Here is a 21750-nt window from a genome sequence, read left to right on the forward strand (position 1 = left end):
TAAAAGTGTGTAATATATAGTTCTCAGAAAGTAGTATGCCAAGCTAGGTACTAGGGTAGTCTGTGTTAATAGAGTGAGATAGATGAATAATGTAGATGGCTAAGTAGTACATGTGATGAGTTCTGGGTCTGACAATCTGGGAAATTGTAAAAGCCTTCGTGGCTAACTATGCTAAGATTCATCCTAAATGTAGGCAACTAATTTTTATTTTTGGTAAACTTGATTCCCTAGCATTTTATTCTCAAAAATATGTTAGCTGTCGATAAAATATAGTTCTGTCTATTGCTACTCACAGCTCCAAATACTTTATAAAGTATTTCCAAAATAAGCATCTTCGTAAATGTAGGCAACATTTTTTGAATTGTCTCGATTCCAGTAAACTGAAGACCAGGATTTAACGATATATTTTGAAATGTTATGTCAAAATTGAAATATTTATATTTAAACAATTATTATTCCAATATAATGATTATCTACGTTTCTGTAGCCAGTTAAAAAAAAAAACTCACCCTAAATGTATGCAACAGAATTTCGATTTAATAATATTTAGCTTCAGTTTAGCAACGAATTGGAAATCTGATGATGACCAAAGTGATTAGATTACTTCAATAGATAGCCTTCAAAAACAACACTTTTAAGAGATTTTTTAATCTCCCAAAGTGAGCTTAACCTTATTAGAACTCGCATAACGGTACTTCTTTAACCTCATATATGAAGATGAAGTCTATTTTTAGCAATACTGTTCGTCTATTACTTTGTACAAACGTTTTAATAAAATTGAAACTTTCTGTATTCAGAAAGTATAAAATATATGATTTTTAAGTAAAACAATTTCTTAAAAATTGTTTAGTAAAAAATGTAAATCAAAATTCCACTCACCAAACGAATATTACTACTCTACACAACTAGTTTCAATAAAATATGCGCCACCCGTGTAATTTCATAATACGTAACCTCATTTCAAGGGCCGACAAGACAAGGTCATAATATCACGGTCGCACAGCAACCGCATGCATGCCAGAGTAGTTGTTGTAAAACCTCAAATTTCATTTATAGAAAGTACGCAACGAAAAATCTTACCTGAAAAGAGAAGAAGAAAACAAAAATTAATATTATAGAAATAAGCGGAAAATATGCAATACATAGACAATGTGTGTTGATAAAATAGAATACAAATGTAGAAGCAATAAAAAATATAAAAATAAAATGACCGCATTGAATTTATGTGGCGCCACCGCTATGAGAGCGCGTTAAATAAATAAAAAATATTGAAATTGCTGGGTTCACATAAAGAATTATCGCAAAAATAAATGGTGAATAAATTCAAATGGTCCAAAAAATATTGCAAAATAATTCAAAAGCTGATTGCTGGTGAAGCAGCAACGTCCAAAGGAATGTATTATACGTCGGAACTACTTATCGCAGCTGCTTAATCGCCGAAAAGAAAAGCTGCGGGTTGGTCGGTTGGTTTTATTGCACTCGTACCTGTCTAAAATTACAAAATACAGTAATTTAGAGCGCAAGCACATAAGAAACCTTGACTTTTTCTATTTACCGCCCGCAAAGTCTGGTAAGAAACAATAAGCACAAGGTGAGTGCGATATTAAGGAAGCATGCTGCTTTGTTGTGGGTAAGAAAAAAGTAGGGTAAAAGTTCGTTGGTGCTAAGCGCTTGGTTGTGGTACAGTGTTTAAAATTATTTAAATTACTTTATTCTTTTTTAATAATCCATACATGAAACTACCGTTCAGCCTTTACTCAGAGCACTGTGAATATTTAATTGGCACTTATAACAAGCCGTACGAGGTCTGCACAGTTTATAAGAGACTATTTCAGATTTGAATCTTAGAAAGGGACAAGGTGATTCCTGATGCTAAAGCTCCCGACCTTTGTGAGACAGAGTGAAGCCGCCATCAATACGATTGTTTGGGGTTCTTATTCGAGTGAGAAGTAGTTCCAGAGACATGTTTCCATTCCCACATTGAGTTCGAAAGAAATATCGGTTCCACGTGTCCGAATCTAAAGAGATTGAACGTCTCTACAAAAAAATGTTTAAGGGGTTCATAGTCTAACGTTCCTTTGTAACAAACTATTCGGGCTATGGCAAGATGATTCTTGAGTTCAGAGCTCCCGAGCCCTGTGGAACAGTGTGAAGCCGCTATCGACACGATTGCTATGGGTTCCAGTTCCAGTAAAAAGCAGTTTGTGTTTCAGTTTACAAATAAAGATCGAACTAGACAGCGGTGCCACGGTTTCGAATCTAAAGAGCTTGAAATTAGACAAAGTCTAGAAAAAGCCTTTTTAACGAGATCACAGTCTAACGAATGCTGAATACGGTGCTGAAAACAGTTCAAAATCTACTAGAAATTGGGATAGAAACGACAAGCTGACTTATACGTCACGTGTACTTCATTTTCAACTGCAGGACTGTATAGAAACAATAAATAAATAGAAACAACCACACAAGGCTCCCACAATTCTCATCCCATAAGAATTCCAGTTCTTCTAGAAGTAAGACAAGTCGAAACATTATTTCTGTTCCGATTATTTATGGATATTTTCTGGTAAATTTTATATCTCTGAGCTTACTTACTCCTCATAAAAAATGGAGATGACGTAGAATATGAGTACCAATATTTATATATTTTGATAGAACATCTCATTCCGAGTTCGAAAACGATAAGGTGTTATTTGAAATGTCCATACCTTCAAGTGTTACTCAACCTAAATTTTTGGACTTTTAAGATTTAAAGATTATTTCTAAGAATCTTCAAGCATTGGTAAACGATGTAGGGAAATACAAATTGTCTTACTTATCATGACCCACTGTGCTACAAGCCAGCTAACACACTATTGACCGCCTTTTGCGCCCCACAGTGCACATGATGATCATGAGCTAAGCTGCTGCCTGCAGCTTAAGTCGTCGCCACACTTTCTACTTTTTTCAGCTTCGAAGTTGCGGCAGATATAAGCTGCTACGCTATTTACGTAAACAACTGTGCATTTATGTGCATAAGTAGCAACTCTGCTCTCTTCTTTTTTTCTACTTTTTTATATGCATGATGATGGCAGCTAACACTGTAAACAGTTTTGCGTTGTAACTGTAACTGAGTTGCTGTTGCCACCGCGAGGATGAAGTTATTTGCTGTGTTGCAATTTTTCGACATCTTCACCGATTCTCATGGCCATTCCGTTCGTCGTTGAAGGCACTTTGCAGGCGCCTATGGCACGTAACGGAGATAAATAACAAATAACGTCAGCGGCAGCAAAAAAGAAAAACACGAGCAACAACAAGATGGCATTGACTATATGATGCTATAAGGCCTCTTGAGAAAAAAATTCAAAAGCAAAATGCAAGGAGAATGAGCGAAACTCAAATAATAAGTGTAAATAGTAAACATGACTTTATTTCGCTTGCAGCTTAAATAATGTTAAATTAAATATTCTTTTTTTCACATTGCTCTATACTCAGAACTCGGCGGCCATTGTGGTCATTATTGGGTTATTGTTATTGCCGTCCTTGTTGTTGCTGGGCGTTTTTATTTTGCATAAAAGCATATGGCATATTTACAGTTAGCACGGTAAAATAGTCCAATGAGTAGTAATGATAATGTGTTGTTGTTTTCAGTTGAGTAGCTCGTTCGCTTGCAGCTCATTTCAGCGCTTGGGGCGGATGTAGCTTCGGTCGCGTAGAAGCACGATATGCTTTTTGTGAAGCTTTATTATTGCTATTTACTGCGCGGTTTTTTCTCATTTCCAATTTTTGCGTTGTTTTCGCCATTCCTTTTATTTTTTTTCTGGCAAAAAAACTACCGTTGGCTGCTTGTGATTTAAGAGCTTATAACTCGGTTGTGGTTAAAAGGGGAGCACTGTCAGTGGCAGCTTAAGCATAACGAAGTAAACAGAGTTGTCATATACCGAAAATTAAATTGTTTGAAAAACAACACAAAGATTGTATTTCATCTTGGAAGCAAGCTTTTGTATAACCAAGATCCCACGCTGCTTATAGCCTCATGTCTGTGAAGCCTCCATCGTGTAGAATCCATACGTTTAAGTCCAGCCTCTATTTCTACATCCAACTCATTCACATACCACAAAGAAGGCTCGAAAGCTCTGGAGTTTCATGAAGACTTTACAAATCGAACCGTTCAGTGAAAGCGGTTATTCTCTAGTTCTGTCTCAGCAAGTCTGTGGTAGGCACAAATAACATTAGATGCTCGGCTCGATATAAGTTCAAATCTTTTCCGATTGCATAGATCCGACTGTCGTGGGAATGGTCTTCGATCCCTTTCTGCTTTCCATTGGCCAATACGACCCAATAATTTATCACTATAAAGAATTTTATTTTTCTGTCCTACCATCTGCCTAAATACGCAAAAGTCGTACCCATGCGACCTCGGATTAAAGCCATCATGTGGGGAGAATAAAGCCATCATGTGTCGCAAGTTCTCAAGCAGCATTTTTTTGCATAACTCACAAACTAGTCGTCTTCATACATAGACCAAAAAGAGACTAGTGCGAGGAACTATAACTGTTCATAAATGGGTACAAACCAAGTTGGATCGCTTATTGTCGTCCATTCCGAATTTTACCCTTTCAATTTATTTACAACGCCCATTGTCTCTATTGTCTATCGAGAGTAATCTGTAGCGAAACATTGTCGAATAACAGTTTGCAGAGTTTGAAAAGATTTCCGAAAACCAGACAACAGGCCTCTCTGAAAACTTTCGAACTTTATCAAGTCATTCGGGACTATGTAATTGCAACATACACGGATTTGACGGTTACAAGCCCTTCTCCATATGAAGAGGTCCGAAATCAAAACTCTCGACAGATCAATTTACCATATTTTTTTAATGCAACCTTCATTAGGTTAAAAAATCATCCTAAATATTATATGTAAGTCATAAAGTGAAAAGAACGCTGTCCGGTTCCATATTATATAAAGTTTTATTGAACTACAACCGTTCTAGTATTTATATAGATCTATCTCATGACTCAAGATCTAGATAATTGGCGGAAAGGCAGAGATCTTTCACATCTCTATCCGTAACAAAGCTTATATAACGTGTTCTTGGAAAGCCTCGAAAGAACGAGCAAAAAGAAGGGTGCTCGAGTGCTTGAGTGTGTAGAGTTTGGATTGAAGCTCGACCATTTTCTTAAGCGCAAGAAGACTGTTTTGTTTTGTGGCATAGCCAAAACGATATTATTTACTCTATGTAGATTAAAGATCTCAGAGATTGATGTTCACGTCTACAATAATATCTCCATAGAAAAAAAGAAAAAACTTAATAGTATACCCGTTAAATGTTCCAAGGCTTTTGTGCTTATAACTGTATTAATGTTTTTTCTTTTCCTTTTCTACTCTTTACAATAGTTGGTCACGTGCAAAGCAGCATGAAAAGACTTGAACGTTTACTAACGGCAAATTGCATTTATAAACATTCGTTTCGTAGCCTTGTTGCATAAGCACTCATAAAATTGTTGCTTGCAATATGCTGACTCAACTAACGGTACTTTCGACCAGAAACGTGTACAGAAATATTTCAAACCGTTACATAGAGATAAAAACAAAAACCTATTCGTACATTTCCATAAATATGTCACATTCATATGCGAGCAAGTAAGTTGAGGCAAAATAAGGATGCGTATGTATGTCTGCATGAGAGTTTTTGTAAATATACACACACGAGCAAGTTATGAGTGTCCTCTGTCATTGCATTTGTGTTTTCTGATTTTTTTAATTTGATTTTTGCTTTTGTCTCTTTCCGCAATTCGGTTGTTCGGGTTTCCGGCTTCCTCAGGTCGCCCGACGTAGGCGCCATAAATGCTTGCAATTTCAATATTTTTTCCAACCGAACTCGTTAGGCAAACAGCAATAAGCTTTGGGTACGAGGTGTTTGCGAGAAATGTTGTTGCCATGCAGAGTGCTAAAAGGCCAAGGAAGAACTTGTGGTAAGGTAAACTTTACTTGAAAACTTGTTTTGCCACAACTACAGCGGTGCTGGCATGCAGTTGCACTATGTGCACTTGAATGTCATGTAATTTGTATTCAAGTGTTAAATGATTTTGCGGTGACTAGCAAATGACTTAGCTAAACGTAGTATTTAAGTACCGTTACCCTGAGCGCAATTTGTCAAGTTAGACAGTGTTAGCTTGAGGTACTGAGGTTCATTTAATATCTTTTGCGAAACTGGAAAATAACCTCAAATATTTTGTCAAATTTAAAAGAATCCCAAACCGAAACCCGATACAAAATACTTGGAGGCTAATAAATTCAATTTTCGGAATTTCATACGTTTAAAAGTGTTGATTCGTTGTAGAATGGTTGCTTGTATCTTTGTCGTAATGTTGACTGAGCTTCTCCTCCAGTAAGTCATATTTCACGAGTTCGTGAAAGTATTTTCCAAGGGATGACCTTTGTTCGAGAAAATATCTCCTAAAACAGTTACAACCAACTAAGCTCAAACCTTTCTTGATCTGTGGTTCATACAGCTAGTTCTTTCATATGTCATCGTTGTAAGAACCGTTCCGGATGATGATTCGACTGTGCCACACCAAGATTTGTATATTCTTGATCTTCGTAGATCTTGAGGCGGAGGTTCAATCGGTCAGACCAATCCAAGAACTGAACTGGAAAAATGCTATAAAAAAGTTAGCAGATACTATGAATAATTTATTGTAGCAATTAGTCAGACCTAGCTATTAATCTATTTCCAAATCCGTTTTCGGAACACCCCAAAGAGTGTATTTTAAACCACTAGGCTCACATTTGATAACCTTAAAGACCTAGGAAGAAAGAATAATATCATAAATTACTTCGGGATCGGAAGGAATCAATTAGGTACCAATCGAATTGAGGAACCACCATGTGGATTGAAACAATGCACAGATATAGTGTCTTTACTATAAATTTTAATGAAATATCTTGAAAACTGGATTTTAAATGAACGAGGATACATGTGATATCTCCTTTAATATACGTCGGAATATCTCCTGCTAAGGGTTATTACTTGAAAACGGAAGACCATGAATATATCAATATCTTATAACGCTGAAATGAGTCTTGTTTTATTGTAGGCACAATGATTACAGCTAACTTTAATATAAACTAAATACAAAACTAATAACAATCGCGAAACATGGACAACTCTATGAAAAAAAAATACCACAGTTCTACGATTTCTTATTCATATGCAATTTATATTTGAAAGCTATAATAATAATTTCAATTCCTGAAATGCAACTCTACACAAAAATTATGTAATCATTGAAGCCTTCACATGCTACCCAAACCACTTTAATTCCGCAAAAGCTGTTGGTTGTCGCTCAACAAGTGACATTGGCATATTTCCGTGGAAATTTTCGCATAATCAGCTATGAGAATCCAAATAATTACATTCTTGACAATGGCAAAACAATCTTGAAATGCACGACCTTTAATTGTGTATGTCGGTGTGTATGTATGTCTGTGTTTGCATGTCGGCAGCTGTCAACCTTCGTAATTGTCATTCATTGAGGAAGCGAAAATGAATATTTTGACTGAAGGCAGGCAGACAAACAGACACGGAGCACATGAGCTTGCCAATATGGCGAATTGTGGATGCTGATGCTGAGGTCTAAACATGATAACGGTAAATGGAAAAGAAATAAATAAATAAATGAGAGAGAATAAAAGGGACTTTTGGTGAGCAGGTGAGGTGAGGCAAAGTAGGGTTTAGGTGTGTATCATTATACATTTTTCCATGTTTTTATTGAGACCTTTTTGGCAAGTCATGTGAATTGTTGAATTGTATAAGGTAGTTGTACGAAATGACTTTGCAATCAAAAAATATGAAAATAAAAAAATGAAATCACATGAAAATCCTTATATTTAAATTCGTAGGCATACGTCAGCCTAAATTGAAATTTATATTTTATTTTTTTTATATTTCCTTGGCAAGCCAAAAGCTCTCTTTCCTCATATTTTTTCATTCAGCCTCAATTCTTCTGCCTTACAGTCTCCAACAACATTCATTACAATTGTTTTGCATAATTTATTCCAAGCCGAATGTGCAACAGAACTTGAAGCATATTTCGGAGAAGAAAAAAATTTAGAAATTGAATTGCAAAGAATTTAGAGTTATCAAAAAATTGGGCTAAAGGTTGAAAATTATTAAGAAAAGTTCACATTAGGAATTTAATTCAAAATATTAAAAAAAAATCCGAATTTCAAACAACTGAAAATAGAAACAATAATATTTAATTTTCGATTACTTCACATTTAATACTTTTGCTCTACAAAATAAAAAAAATCGAAGAAGCTTTTTTAATCACTTCCGATCTTATGAGAATAAAGCACTTGAGCGCCATTATAATAATTTGAATCTATCTGGCAACGTCGAAAAAAGCTGCAAGCAAATTTAGTATCCGACTTTTGGCAGTGATATTAAAATATGATTTATGTCAGGAAGCGAAGAGAAGCGAACAAAAATGTGACCAGAGCAGAAAATTAAATAGCAGATAATGGAAAGAAAAACAAGCGGACAAGTTGAACAAAATGAAAGCAGACTCACCAGTAGAAGTGAGAAAGTATAGATATATTTATAAGTATGCAAGCATTTAATGGAACATATATATTCAATTACAAAATGTACTTTTTTAAAAGAAAGGTTCCATAAACTAGTTTAATTACTCAATAAATAGGTATTTAATAGGTATAATTTATACTATGACAAATTTAATGGCGAATACTTGACGATGACACGCGCTGCAATAGCTTTCAAACCGTGCTGACATTTTGCATTATTTAGATTGAAAAGTGCAAAGTTGATAGCTGTCACTTGGCTGTCAATTCGATTTGAAGTTTGTCAAGAGTTAGACTACGGCTGTCATTAAATTAAGTAACTTACTTTTTTAAAGTTGGAAAAAATATATAATATGCTGGTTTGAACAGTCTAAATATATATAATAATATATATATGGAATATATTTCATCAAATATCAAAAACATTGTCTAAAGTTTAGTTAGAATTAATTATAAAATTCTTCAATATTTAATAAAATCCATAGTGAGCCATCTACCTGTCAAAATTTATTAACTTTTAGCAAAGAAAACATTAACAATTTGAAAACTCTTTTGCGGAAAACTCACCAGAATTATAGGTGTCTTTCAGCTGGGTAACATACGGCGCTTACTCGTGCCATAACTTTCACACAAACCCACCTAAAACTCTACAATTTAATATCAACACTGGGTCACGCAAACTCTTTATTTTCTATTTCACTGACAAGTCAAAAGTTCTTTTGGCCACAAGCCAAAATCTACACAAATAAAAACATCCCATAAAGCAACTCTATTTAGTAGCTTTCCCCGCCAGCTTCACGGCGCGTACTCGCCGCTTTTCACTTGATTCGTTATGCACTGGATGCACTGCGGCGTTTTCGTAGCAAAATGCTCATTAAAAGCCGAAACGCTGCCAAGAATAACGCAAGCGTGTACGTGAGTGGAAAAGTAGGAGGTGCTTTGTAAGCAAAAGGAAGGAGAGGAAAATCGAAAAAATCAACGATAGATCGGTAGCGGTAAAGGAGTATGCCCATATATTGTCGACATGCAATTTATTGTCAACGACAGCTTTTGGCTAAACTTTGTGCACACCCCAAAAATGCAATAACAAAAAAATATTATTTATTTTACAGTTATTGTATATATGTAAGAATATATGCATGTGTGTGTGTGACAGTTTTAACTAAAGTCGCATTAGCAATCGTTGACATGGCTGTGGCAACGCGCATAGCATACACTTAGGCGCATACACACGCCGCATACATAGTACTGCATATGCACACAAATTTCACACACACATATGCACTTCAGCGCAAATTGTTTGGGCTCAACCAGGCGACAAAAGTTACTAATGTGCCAACACTGCGCCAAGTACAATAACAAAAGCCAACAACAACAACAAACTTATTGTGAAAAGACAATGCGTTGTGTAAAAGGTTGCTGGTGCTTTAGCAGCGGGCAAGGACATACAACAACAACAATGCTACTTATACAACAGCGAACTGGAGGATGCTCGCAATGGTACTACTGTAGTGGCAGAAGACCGAATATATATAGTATATGCAGATATGATTTATTTTATTTTGCGCCCCAATGTATGCTTTGAATGTATGTGCGTACCCGCTATCATAGCCACTTTAGCGCCTTTAGCTTTATCGGCGTTTGTGGCAAAGTTCGCAAAAGATTTAAGCTTAATATCCACAACGCTTGGTCGCGCTACAAGCTACATACATACATATATAGTCACCACGTACATAATGCCACACAAGGTATATTGTAAGCAAATATTTATGCACCACCTCTGCTAGAGAATTGCGCAGCATCTATGTATGTAGATAGAGTCGTGTATATAGACAAGTGTAGAAAATATAGAGCGCTCATTTTTCCCGTGAGAATTTTAATAGATGAGTGTATAATAAACTAAAATTGTGTGGGGATTTGTATTGTTAGATGGTGGACCACAGTTTAAAGATAATAGATCACATTTAGTTTAACAAAGCGCAAAAGCAGCTTAATTAAAACGAAACAAACGGGCTTTAATATAACGAAGAGCGAATAGTTTTACACAGTTAGTAAGTTATCTGGGATAGGTTTGATGAGTATTTTTCAAGAAAATAAAAAATGTCTAATTTGGTAAATTAAAAGTGAAATCCGAAATTTAATTGAGTTAATTAGTAAAATCCTTTAACACAATAATTTATATGAGATTCTGCAAAGATTACTACTGTTAGAACTGAAGCGATCTTGAGCATTTAAGCTTAAACTTCAGTCAAAATAGAAATATGAAAATCTCAGACTTCAATACTTCTACAGAAGACCTACGATAGCTTCTGTTCCGATTTTTATCAGTAGAGCCAGTAAGCAAGCAATTAGATGTGTTTGTTTTTGTTCATCCACACTTAGATCCATTTGTTTAAAAATAGAGCGCATAAGGTCTCAACAACCCAACTTGTTTTATAGTTGTAAGATAGATATAGACACTAAATTTAATATTCCTGCGTGTTCAAACTTTGAAACTCAGGAACAAAGTGCAAATATTGTTTAAATATTAGTAAATCTCCAAAAAACTATTTTTTAAAATCCAAAAAATATTTTGACCCACATTTCCAGAAGATACTAATTGAGAAGTATTTATAAATGATTAAGTGAGAATTTAAATGAATTTTCTCATTACCGACGCTTAAAATATTGATTTATGTCATCTGTCATATGTCAATTGTCATCAGTCATATGTAAATAGTAGTCTGTCAATATAAGAACTATTGACATAAAATTCTGATAAGAAAATGGTAAACAAATGGTAAATTGGTAAAGACTTAAATAAATTAATAAGATCTAATTAGAAGAGAACATTCCATCAGTTACAGGATTCAATTGTCAATCTTTACCTACCGCTTTCACATTAAATCAGTATCTTCACCGCGATGCAGACTTCCTATCGTTATTAGCTCGTTACTAACTCTGTTTATTTAACTATTCTATTTGATCTGAACTCATAAATATGGTCCAAACATTCATAGAAGTCACTGATTGGTGTAAATCTCTCGCATTGAGAATGTAGTGTTGCAATTCTCCACTGATTTATGAAATCAATATCACATATATATCTTATACCCAAGCAAAAATTACAACAATATCTACCAAAGAACCACTCATAAGAAGCATATTCTTCTTGTCTGGCGTAAACACCGCTTATCCGGTTATAGCCGAGTCCACAACAGCGCGCCATTCGTTTCTTCTTTTAGCAGTTTGTCGCCAATTGGTAATGCCAAGTGAAGCCAGGTCCTTCTCCACCTGTTCACCACCAAGCCGCTGTCTTTTCATTCGCTAAACTATGTCAATGTCGTCGTATAAATCGTACAGCTCATCGTTCCATCGTCTGTGGTATTCGCCGTTGCCAATGTTTAAGGGACCATAAATCTTCCGCAAAACCTTTCTCTCGAAAACTCCTAGTGTCGCCTCATAGGATGTTGGCATCGTCCACGCTTCTGCACCATAAAGTAGGTCGGGAATGATGAGGGACTTGTAGAGTTTAGTTTTTGTTCGTCGAGAGAGGACTTTACTTTTCAATTGCCTACTCAATCCATAGTAGCACCTGTTGGCAAGTGTGATTCTGCGTTGAATTTCCAGGCTGACATTGTTATTGCTGTTAATGCTAGTTCCCAGATAGACGAAATTATCTACAACTTCAAAGTTATCACTGTCAACAGTGACGTGGAAGCCAAGACTCGAATGCGCTGACTGTTTGTTTGATGACAGGAGATATTTCGTCTTGTCCTCGTGCACCACCAGACCCATATGCTTCCTTATACAGTCTGGAAAAAGCAGACCTAACGGCGCGGGTGTTGTTTACAATGATATCAATATCATCGGCGTGCGCCAGTAGCTGTACAATCTTATAAAAGATTGTTCTCTATTTAGCTCTGCAGCTCCAATTATTTTCAACAGCATCAGGTTAAAGAAGTCACACGATAGTGAGTCATCCTGTCTGAAACCTCGATTGGTATCAAATGGCTCGAAGAGGTCCTTCCCGATCCTGACAGCTGTACGTAAAGAGCTTGATATGCCGCCCCACAGTTCCCTTATACCGAGTTGCTGATGAGTGCTCACACAGGAGTGCAAGTCGAGTAGAAAATCATTAAAAGCTAATAAGTGTTATATTAAATGGAGCTTGGATCCCTGTCACCCTCACTGAAAACAAAATATAAATTTGAACCACCGCTTAGTATTCAAAGCTCGACTACACACCTTCTCACAAGATTTCCATTAGGTTTGTGGACAAATTTCAGGCATTTGGCTTCGAGTTAAAGTTTCCTTTGGCATTAGCAGTTGATAAATTACGGAAGACATTGCCAACCCAGCAGGCATAGATATTGAGATATTACCTATCAGCACAAGCATGAGCATGAATATAAACGAATGTGCCGTTACAGCCGCAGCACACCTGTGCTGTAAGAAGTTGGCATAGAAAACGGAAGTCAAAAACACATAAATTTTACAAGCTAGTGCAATTTTGAGCAAATACTGCATGTAGTTGTGTGTGTGCATGTGTTGAGGTACGTTATATCAACAAATATTACTAGACGCCCACATGCAAGCCGACAACCCGAAATAGGGTATCTAAAAAGTTTTTTATTGCTGCACACCTATTAACACACATACATATATACTTTCATAGAAGCCATACAAGCCTTCTTTTATGGCGAACGCAACGGCTGCTGAGTGGGAAATGTTTGCAAAGCCCATCTGAGCTGCGTTGGAGCTTGCTCAATTCTGGTTATGCTTGCCTTGTTGTTTTTATTGTTGCTGTAGGTAACAGCCTCCTTTATTTTTTGCACTTTCTATGCGCTGCTTTTGTATTCATATATGTGTTTTGAGTGTGTGTGGGTCACTTGCTCTTTCGCTTGTTAGCTCATTTTTGATTGTCCTCTTTCACGTTTTAGCCTCGGGTTCTTTACTTTGCTTAGCTAAGCTCAAAAGATGCTATTTTCATTTCACATCGCTTATTTATTTTTTATTTTTATTGTAGTTGATGTAGTTGTAGGGTACTTGTATTATATAGCTTCATTTGAGGCCTCACAGAAAGCATATGTTTACCGTTCTTTTGCTTTATATACGCATATGTATGTGTATACTTAAATTTATAACTGATTTAATATGTCCGAAAAGAATGACAAAGCACCTTTTGTATACCAAAATTATACATTTTGAAAATGTAATCTAGTCTAAATTTAGTAGTAATCTAGGCCGCTAGTTTTAGGCGTATTCACCCACTTGCGACGAGTTTATAATGCGATCTAACCTGAAGTGTCAAAAATTCTGAGTATTGTCTTTAAGATCATCAAATCTCGAAACATCTAAAGTATTTACATAGTAGTATTAATTTTAAACTCTGTCTGATATCTCTTCGATTGCTATCTCTCTCCGTTTCGACTGCTTCTTTAGCTGCAAAATGATTTCAAAGCGACCCCGCGATTCACTATTTTGTTAGCCTTGTTATAGTTATAGCCGCAGAAAGAGAAAGAGCGACAAGCTGCCTGCCAAGCTAGCTCCATAGCTTCAAGAAAGCGGTGTGAACATGAACGCGGAGAAAGAAAGAACTTCTTCGATCTCTTGAGGGTTCTAATTCTGCCAACAAGAGAGGATCCCGAAACAAGTAAGAAGACACTGAAGGCAAAAGCGTGTTATAAGGCGGGGGTTGGGATTTGTAATCGACTCGAGGACAAGTCCAACTTGAGGGAAGAGGAGCTGAAAAGAGGCAGCGTTCGATAGAGAGCGAACCGAAGCCACCAACGAAGAGGAAGTGCAAGGGCGTAGTTGGGAAACTAAGCGTCACTAACAGTGAGATTGCAAAACGACATTTGATCGTGGCTCTCATTGGCTGCAGTAACCCGGTGGAAGATAGTAGAAATGAAGCTATTAGAACCCCTCTTCTCGAGAAACGCCAATGGCATGACCATGATCGTGAGACATACCAAAGCGTTAACAGATCACCTGTTAATAGTGATGCCAGATTGGACATAGTAAAATCCATTAACTAAAAAAATTAATTAAACTTATTACTAATATTTGGCAGCTTATTCCGTTTCAAATTACGTAGAAGTAAAAGATATGAATAGTTTCTCATAGAAATTAAATTGTGGCTTCTAGATGGCTATACTTCATGATTATTTAAATGGCTGTTAATTATAAAAATATGGGGGACTTTTGAAAACCCTAACTTACTTAACTTTAGCATATTTTCTTCGATTAAATCCAGCTTTAGGACTCATTGCCTTTATAGAACTAATTGGTTGGTTGGTTAACATTAAAATAATGGTATTTACAGCTTGAGAGGATAAAAATACGAAGTTAAGATAAATCGGTTTGTTAAATTTCCAAGAAATAAATATGTTTATGCCTAGACAAGTTCTTTATCCCTAGGATGGTGCATCTGTATTTATGTATATTATTCAAACCGTAGATTAGATAAGGTATTTTATTTTGAGGCTTTGCATGGGCTCATTAAGGAGAGAAGTTATACTAATATACCCTATAAAATTACATCTTTTTTAAAGTTTAACCAAAATAATAATTACGAATCTATAATAAATAATTAGTGTTCAATCAGTTGAAAGAGTGAAATTTATTGCTAATTCTAGTGCGAAAAATTTGTTCACAAATATATATTGCTAAATATGTATTAGTACAATGAAGGATATAGGAATATTCCTTCCACACGTACTTCAATTTTATTATTTGTTCTACTATTTCGACATTTTTTCCCGCGTACGTGCACATATTTACGCATATACTCGTATGTAATTTCTTATGATTTTTATTTTGTCTCTGGCACTTTGTTTCTAAGCTTTAAAATACCAGTGTACGCGCTTGTGTGACATGTGTCAATCAACTTTTTTTTTTTCGCTGACAACTCCAGAAAGACGATGGATGCTCTGAATACCAAATGTAATAAAAATATTATTACTTGATTTGGATTTTTATGACGAATGTGTAGAAATACAATGCAACGAAGTGTAGTATGACAAATATATATTTATGTATGTAAAAAGAGTGTACAAATGTGAGTAAGACATACAGCAAGAGCTTAGAAATCCGCGAACGTGTCCATTTTTATTGCCGGATGTGCTTGGGTACTTGAGTGTAATAACAATGAGTTGGGTTAAATATTAGAGATAATATATTAAATAAGGATTAGGAGAAGTGAAGATAATTGTCATATAAATTATATTATATTTATTATAATTTATATTATTGTTTTTGACAGCGGAAAATAGGAGATAAAAATTATTATTTATGCTATATTGTATTGAGTAGATATATGATATGTATTTTATAATAATTGATTACAAAAATTTATTGAAATAAATATTTTAAAGTGAATTTTACGAAAAAAATATTCATTTTTATTTTATAAAATATTAAAAAGATTATAAAAATATATAAAAAATTAATAAATATTTGAATTAATTTTTCTTAAAACAAAATTTTAAGACTTTTCTTTCACAAAATTTTCTTAAAAATTTCATAAAGAACACCAACAGAATTTGTAGCTTTTAGCAATCACATTTCAATCTTCGGAATGCTCGCTCTTTAATTTTTAGTTTCTTCACATTTTATTTTATTTTAATGCAACTGCAATGCTATATATTTAGTGTTTAGAACTGCGTGATAGAAGCTCAAAGCACAGCAAAGCACAAACAATAGAACAAATATGTATATTTATATATTTATTAAAAGAAAATTTAAAGCGAACTCATATAAATGATTGTAACTTGAAAAATAAAGCTAAACTCTTAAATAAAATTGTAGAAAAGCGCAACATTTTACTCAGCAACATGTTGCTTGAAGCATAGCAACAGTTAATGCAACAGCTTTTAGGCGACAGCTACCTTCTTGAATTCAATATAATAGTTTCTTCTTCTTCTTAACTGGCGAAGAAAGCGCTTACGCGGTTATAGCCGAGTCCACAACAGTGCGCCACGCATCTCTCCTTTTAGCGGTTTGGCGCCAATTGGTAATACCAAGTGAAGACAGGTCCTTCTCCACCTGGTCCTTCCACCGGAGTGGAGGTCTCCCTCTTCCTCGGCTTCCACCAGCGGGTACTGCATCGAAAACTTTCAGAGCTGGGGCACTTTCATCCATTCGAACAACATGACCCAGCCAGCGTAGCCGCTGTCTTTTTATTCGCTGGACTATGTCTATGTCGTCGAACAACACATACAGCTCATCATTCCATCTTCTGCGGTATTCGCCGTTGCCAATGTTTAAGGGACCGTAAATCTTCCGCAAAACCTTTCTCTCGAAAACTCCTAGTGCCGTCTCATCGGATGTTGACACCGTCCACGCTTCTGCACCATAAAGTAGGACGGGAATGATGAGGGACTTGTAGAGTTTAGTTTTTGTTCGTCGAGAGAGGACTTTACTTTTCAATTGCCTACTCAGTCCATAGTAGCACCTGTTGGCAAGGGTGATTCTGCGTTGGATTTCAAGGCTGACATTATTATCGGTGTTAATGTTGGTTCCTAGGTATACGAAATTATCTACAACTTCAAAGTTATGACTGTCAACAGTGACGTGGGAGCCAAGACGCGAATGCGCTGACTGTTTGTTTGATGACAGGATATAATAGTTTAAAATGCAATATTACACTCAGCAACATGTTGCCTAAAGCATTGCAAGAATGTATACAAAAGTGTAGTCAGTTTTTAGACGCGATTTGCCGGCATATCTGCAAAGGACTGTGCTAAATATTTTAATATTGCGATATTACACCTACGACATTAGCCTCAAATGACACACAAATGAAAAGAATATGGCTACTGCAAAATTTCTAAAATGTTGCTAAGTTCAAAATGTTGCCAAAGTAATGATGTTAATGACTGTTTTGCATATTTTTAGCTCTTTCTCTTTTAGCATATTGTAAACTATTAACTTTTAAATTAAATCGCGTTAAATTTTCTTTTAATAACAAGTAGTAGCACAAAGCAAAAAAATAAATGAAAATAGCAAAACTTTCGACGCTTAAAACGAAACTTAAATCACATACCTACACTTATAATTATTCATTAAAATAGTATTAAAAAACTTAGCCAACTATGACTATACCATACTCTTCTTCTTTCTCTATCTCTCTCTTTCTCTCTATCGCTGTACTCCCAATCACAACCAACTTCCCGTATGAACTGTGTATGCCTAACGTCACTACTATGTTGCTATGCCAAATTTATAAAAAACATTAAATTAAAAACTACACACAACCTTTCCAATTACAAAAAAATGCTATCAACTTAATAAATTAAATATTAATAACTATACACAACCAACAATTTCCATATTAAAACAACCACAAATTACACCACACACTACTCTCCCAACAATCCATTAAATATTAATTCAAATGCTATGAAATTTAAAATGTATATATATAAACTTATTAAACAAAAATTAAAATTATTTTAAAAAAATTAATATAAAACATCATAAAATATTTAAAAAATAATTAAACGCAATAACTGAACTTATTTACACGCACACACTTGTACAAAATATATTCCACAACAAATTAACAAACCACTACAACAATTGTACAACAAATTCGACTACAACAACTGCAACTATCGCAACATTAAATGCGCGCTGGCTTGTGTATGATTACAACAACAAAAATGTATATCTGTCAACTATGTAACTAAATACTTGCATATACTGCTGTGTAAAATATACAACAACAACCACTCAACTCTACATATTGCACAACAAATTTGTATGCCAACAACAACAATTATTGCACTGTAAATACTACAACCACAAGCAGGAAGGTATTGAAGTAAGTACCGTTACAACCATTTGCCTACGTCGTCACCGTTATTGTCAGCAACGTTGTTCATTGTGTTGTTGTTGTTGCTGTTGTTGTTGGTTTCAAGTTCTTTGTTTACTAACTTGTAATAATATTTTGCTGTTATTTTGTTACGCTTCGGCGAGTTTTACAATTAAACTTGGGTTTTGAACAGTTTTTGAATATTTTTTTCTTTAATTCTAATATTTCAAACTGTTGCTCAATTATTTTCCTTACTTGTTGCCTATGTAATAAAACCATTATTTTATTAGTTTATTGTAAATACTAAACAGTTTGAATTTCTTTTTGTAAAACCTTTGCAATTTTATTTGCAAAAATATATTTTTTAAAAAGTTCTTAAATAACCGATAAATTATTGGAACTTTACTTTACTAATCAACCAAATCAAGAACCAATCGTACACAGACATACATGTAATCCAACTAATTAACATACTCCCCTCACATAATTAGTAATTACAAACAAAAATAATTAATTAAAGATTTCTAAAATTTCCATGCTTTGCACCGTTAACTTGTTTTAGTATGCATGTATGTAAGGTAGAAGTTTTAAAATCTCTAACCGAACCATTACATTCAATTACAATTAATAAACTAATCAATTACTTGAGTGTGGTATTCATAATATAATACATATGTTAAATGAAGATTTAGTAATTAAATATAAATGTAAGTAATCGAAAAAATTATGATTATTTCCAAAATTAATCATATAAAAATAAAAGTAATGAAAAAGTAATTTAATTATTTTTTGAATATTTTTAGATTATTTTTTTTCATATCTGTATATTATACTCGTATGTTTAATATAAAAAAGAATTAAAAATAATTTAAAAGTAATCAAAACCAAAATTCAGAAGCAGTATTTATGATTATTTCATAAAAAAAACATATTATCTAAATTTTTCTGCTAAAATTTAAAAAGAAGTTATTATCATTACTTTTAATGTTAATCTAGAATTGATTATCAAAAAAATTATCATTACTTTTAGCGGTAATCGGGAATTTATTATTAAATTTTTGATTACTTCATAAAATATTGACTTTTTTCAGCTAATATATAAAAAGTAGCTCGTATGATTACTTTTAGCGGTAATCGCGAATTATCAAATTTATGATTATTTCATAAAACTTATTTTTATACTCTCGCAACAAAGTTGCTACGAGAGTATTACAGTTTTGTTCACATAACGGTTGTTTGTAACACCTAAAACTAAAAGAGTTAGATATAGAGTCACTTATATATACCAAAGTGATCAGGATGACGAGTAGATTTGAAATCCGGATGTCTGTCCGTCCGTCTGTCCGTCTGTGCAAGCTGTAACTTGAGTAAAAATTAAGATATCTTGACGAAACTTGGCACAAATATTCCTTGGGACCGTGAGAGGATTGCTTTCGAAAATGGGCGAAATCCACAAAATGGCGAAAACCGAAAGCACATAAAGTGTCATAACTAAGCTATAAATAAAGTTAGAAAAGTAAAATTTGGAATAAAGGATCGCACTAGGAAAGGACATATTTGAATGTAATTTTTTTGGGTAAGTGAGCGTGGTCCTGCCCCCAAATCAGTTATTTGTATAAATCTCGCAAACCAATAAAGCTATATAAACCAAACTTTCCGCAGTCGGTTCTCTTACGTACCCTACCACCAGTGGCGAAGGCAGGAAAAAAATTTGGGGGGGTTTTAGGTAAAAAGACAATGTTTCATTATTTTATTCAGAAATTGAAGTCTAATGTTCTTTTAATTTGGGCCATAACATTTAAAATCTCTTTCTCCGTCACGTCTATATCTCTATGGATATTCAAGAGAGCCATTCCGTTCAGGCGTGCTTCTCCAATTTTATTTCTTAAATATGTTTTAAGCCTGCGAAGTGACGAAAACGAGCGTTCACTTGAAGCGACAGATATAGGGATTATTGCTCCAATCTTTAAAAAACGATGCACTGTTTTGAAAATGTTTGCATCGCAACAATTCAACGCGTCTAAAAAAGTTTTGGATCTCTTTGTTTGATTTAACCAGTTCTTGAAAATATATTCAAAATTTTAGTTAAAAATATAATCTGAAGAAAAGATTTTTAACCTTTTCCACATTCTAAATTCAGCAACGAAATCATCGGGATCTTCTACATCAGCGGTTAAGTTAAGACACTCAAGTATTTTTTTGCAAATAGCATAATTTTTTTTTAATTTAAATTTATTTCACAACAGTTTGCTCATGGAACGAAAACTGAAAGTCATAAAAAAATTTTTCAAATTTTTCCTGTATTATGATTAACAATAAACTCTAAAAAAAATAATAGAAATCTTATTGGTGACTTTTCAGTTCAGAACTAATTTTCAAAAGAAGTCCATTTTCGACTCACAATTCCCCTTAAATCTAAAAAAATCCAGTTCAGCAGCCACAGAGTTATAAGGCAAAGTCCAGTTTATATTTTTCTGGGTTTTTTAATTGGCCTGCATTCCCACAACTTTTTAATACTATCCAGATACAATAGGTTTGTTTTTAGTTTAACATTTTCATAGTTTCAAAAAATTAAATTCTATCAGCAGAAAAGTATCAAAATAGGCCGTATGTGAAAAAAAGTAGCAATCAAATTTAGAAGATACAATTGTATCCAAACGGTAACGCTGTTAGTGACTAATGTATTCATTTATTTTACATATTCATACATCGTCGGCAGAAAGATTGCTTTGAAAACAACAAATTACATTTTTTCAAATGACTATGTAGAATTAAATTCTATTATTTAAAAATTCAATTACTTTGGGGGTTTTAACATTTTCTTGACACTCTGATAACACGGATAAAAAATGGGTGAAATCGGTTCACAACCACGAATACTTTCCTTATACAAAAATCAATTGGAATTACATCTCATTCCTTCACTTTATGATGTAAACATAAGAAACCAATGAAGTTAGTGGAAATAAAACTTTACATAAATAGTGCATATCATATCTGGTTTCACTTGTGAAAAAATTGTCGAAAACGGACTATAACTTTTCAAAGCCCCAGATATCGAACATGTAGAACTCACCCCCTAAGGGTAAATTTTTACAGAAAAATTAGTAAATCTTTCAGATAATTTAATGAAATTCAGAGGAAATTTTTTTCTCCTAATTGTGTGTCTCTGTTCCAAAAATTATTAAAATCGGATCAGAATTTCCCCGAGCTCACATATACCAAATAATGTGCAGGCTTAATTCCGCATATATCGGTAAATATGTGAGATACCTTAGCAAAATTAAGTGAGCGTATAGTCTTCGATATATTGTATCTTGGTGGTGAAAACGAGTGAAATCGGTTCAAGAATTACCTAAGTTCCCATATACTATATATGAGGATTT

General features: G+C 34.3%; 1 protein-coding gene across 3 annotated transcripts in view; it reads left to right on the top strand.

The window, feature by feature from the left end:
* The window catches only part of LOC105214842 (calbindin-32), a 179434-nt gene that overhangs the window by 132928 nt on the left and 24756 nt on the right, over window positions 1-21750 (top strand). For 2 of the 3 annotated variants that reach the window (XM_029042046.2, XM_054233849.1), the window contains exon 9: window positions 18359-18373. The exons of the other annotated variant lie outside the window; for it this stretch is intronic. In XM_029042046.2, the coding sequence (XP_028897879.1) occupies window positions 18359-18373 (15 nt within the window). The remainder of the gene's footprint in view (window positions 1-18358; window positions 18374-21750) is intronic. 3 annotated transcript variants of the gene reach the window in all.

This window comes from Zeugodacus cucurbitae, chromosome 6 (genome assembly GCF_028554725.1).
Source record: "Zeugodacus cucurbitae isolate PBARC_wt_2022May chromosome 6, idZeuCucr1.2, whole genome shotgun sequence".
NCBI lineage: Eukaryota > Metazoa > Arthropoda > Insecta > Diptera > Tephritidae > Zeugodacus > Zeugodacus cucurbitae.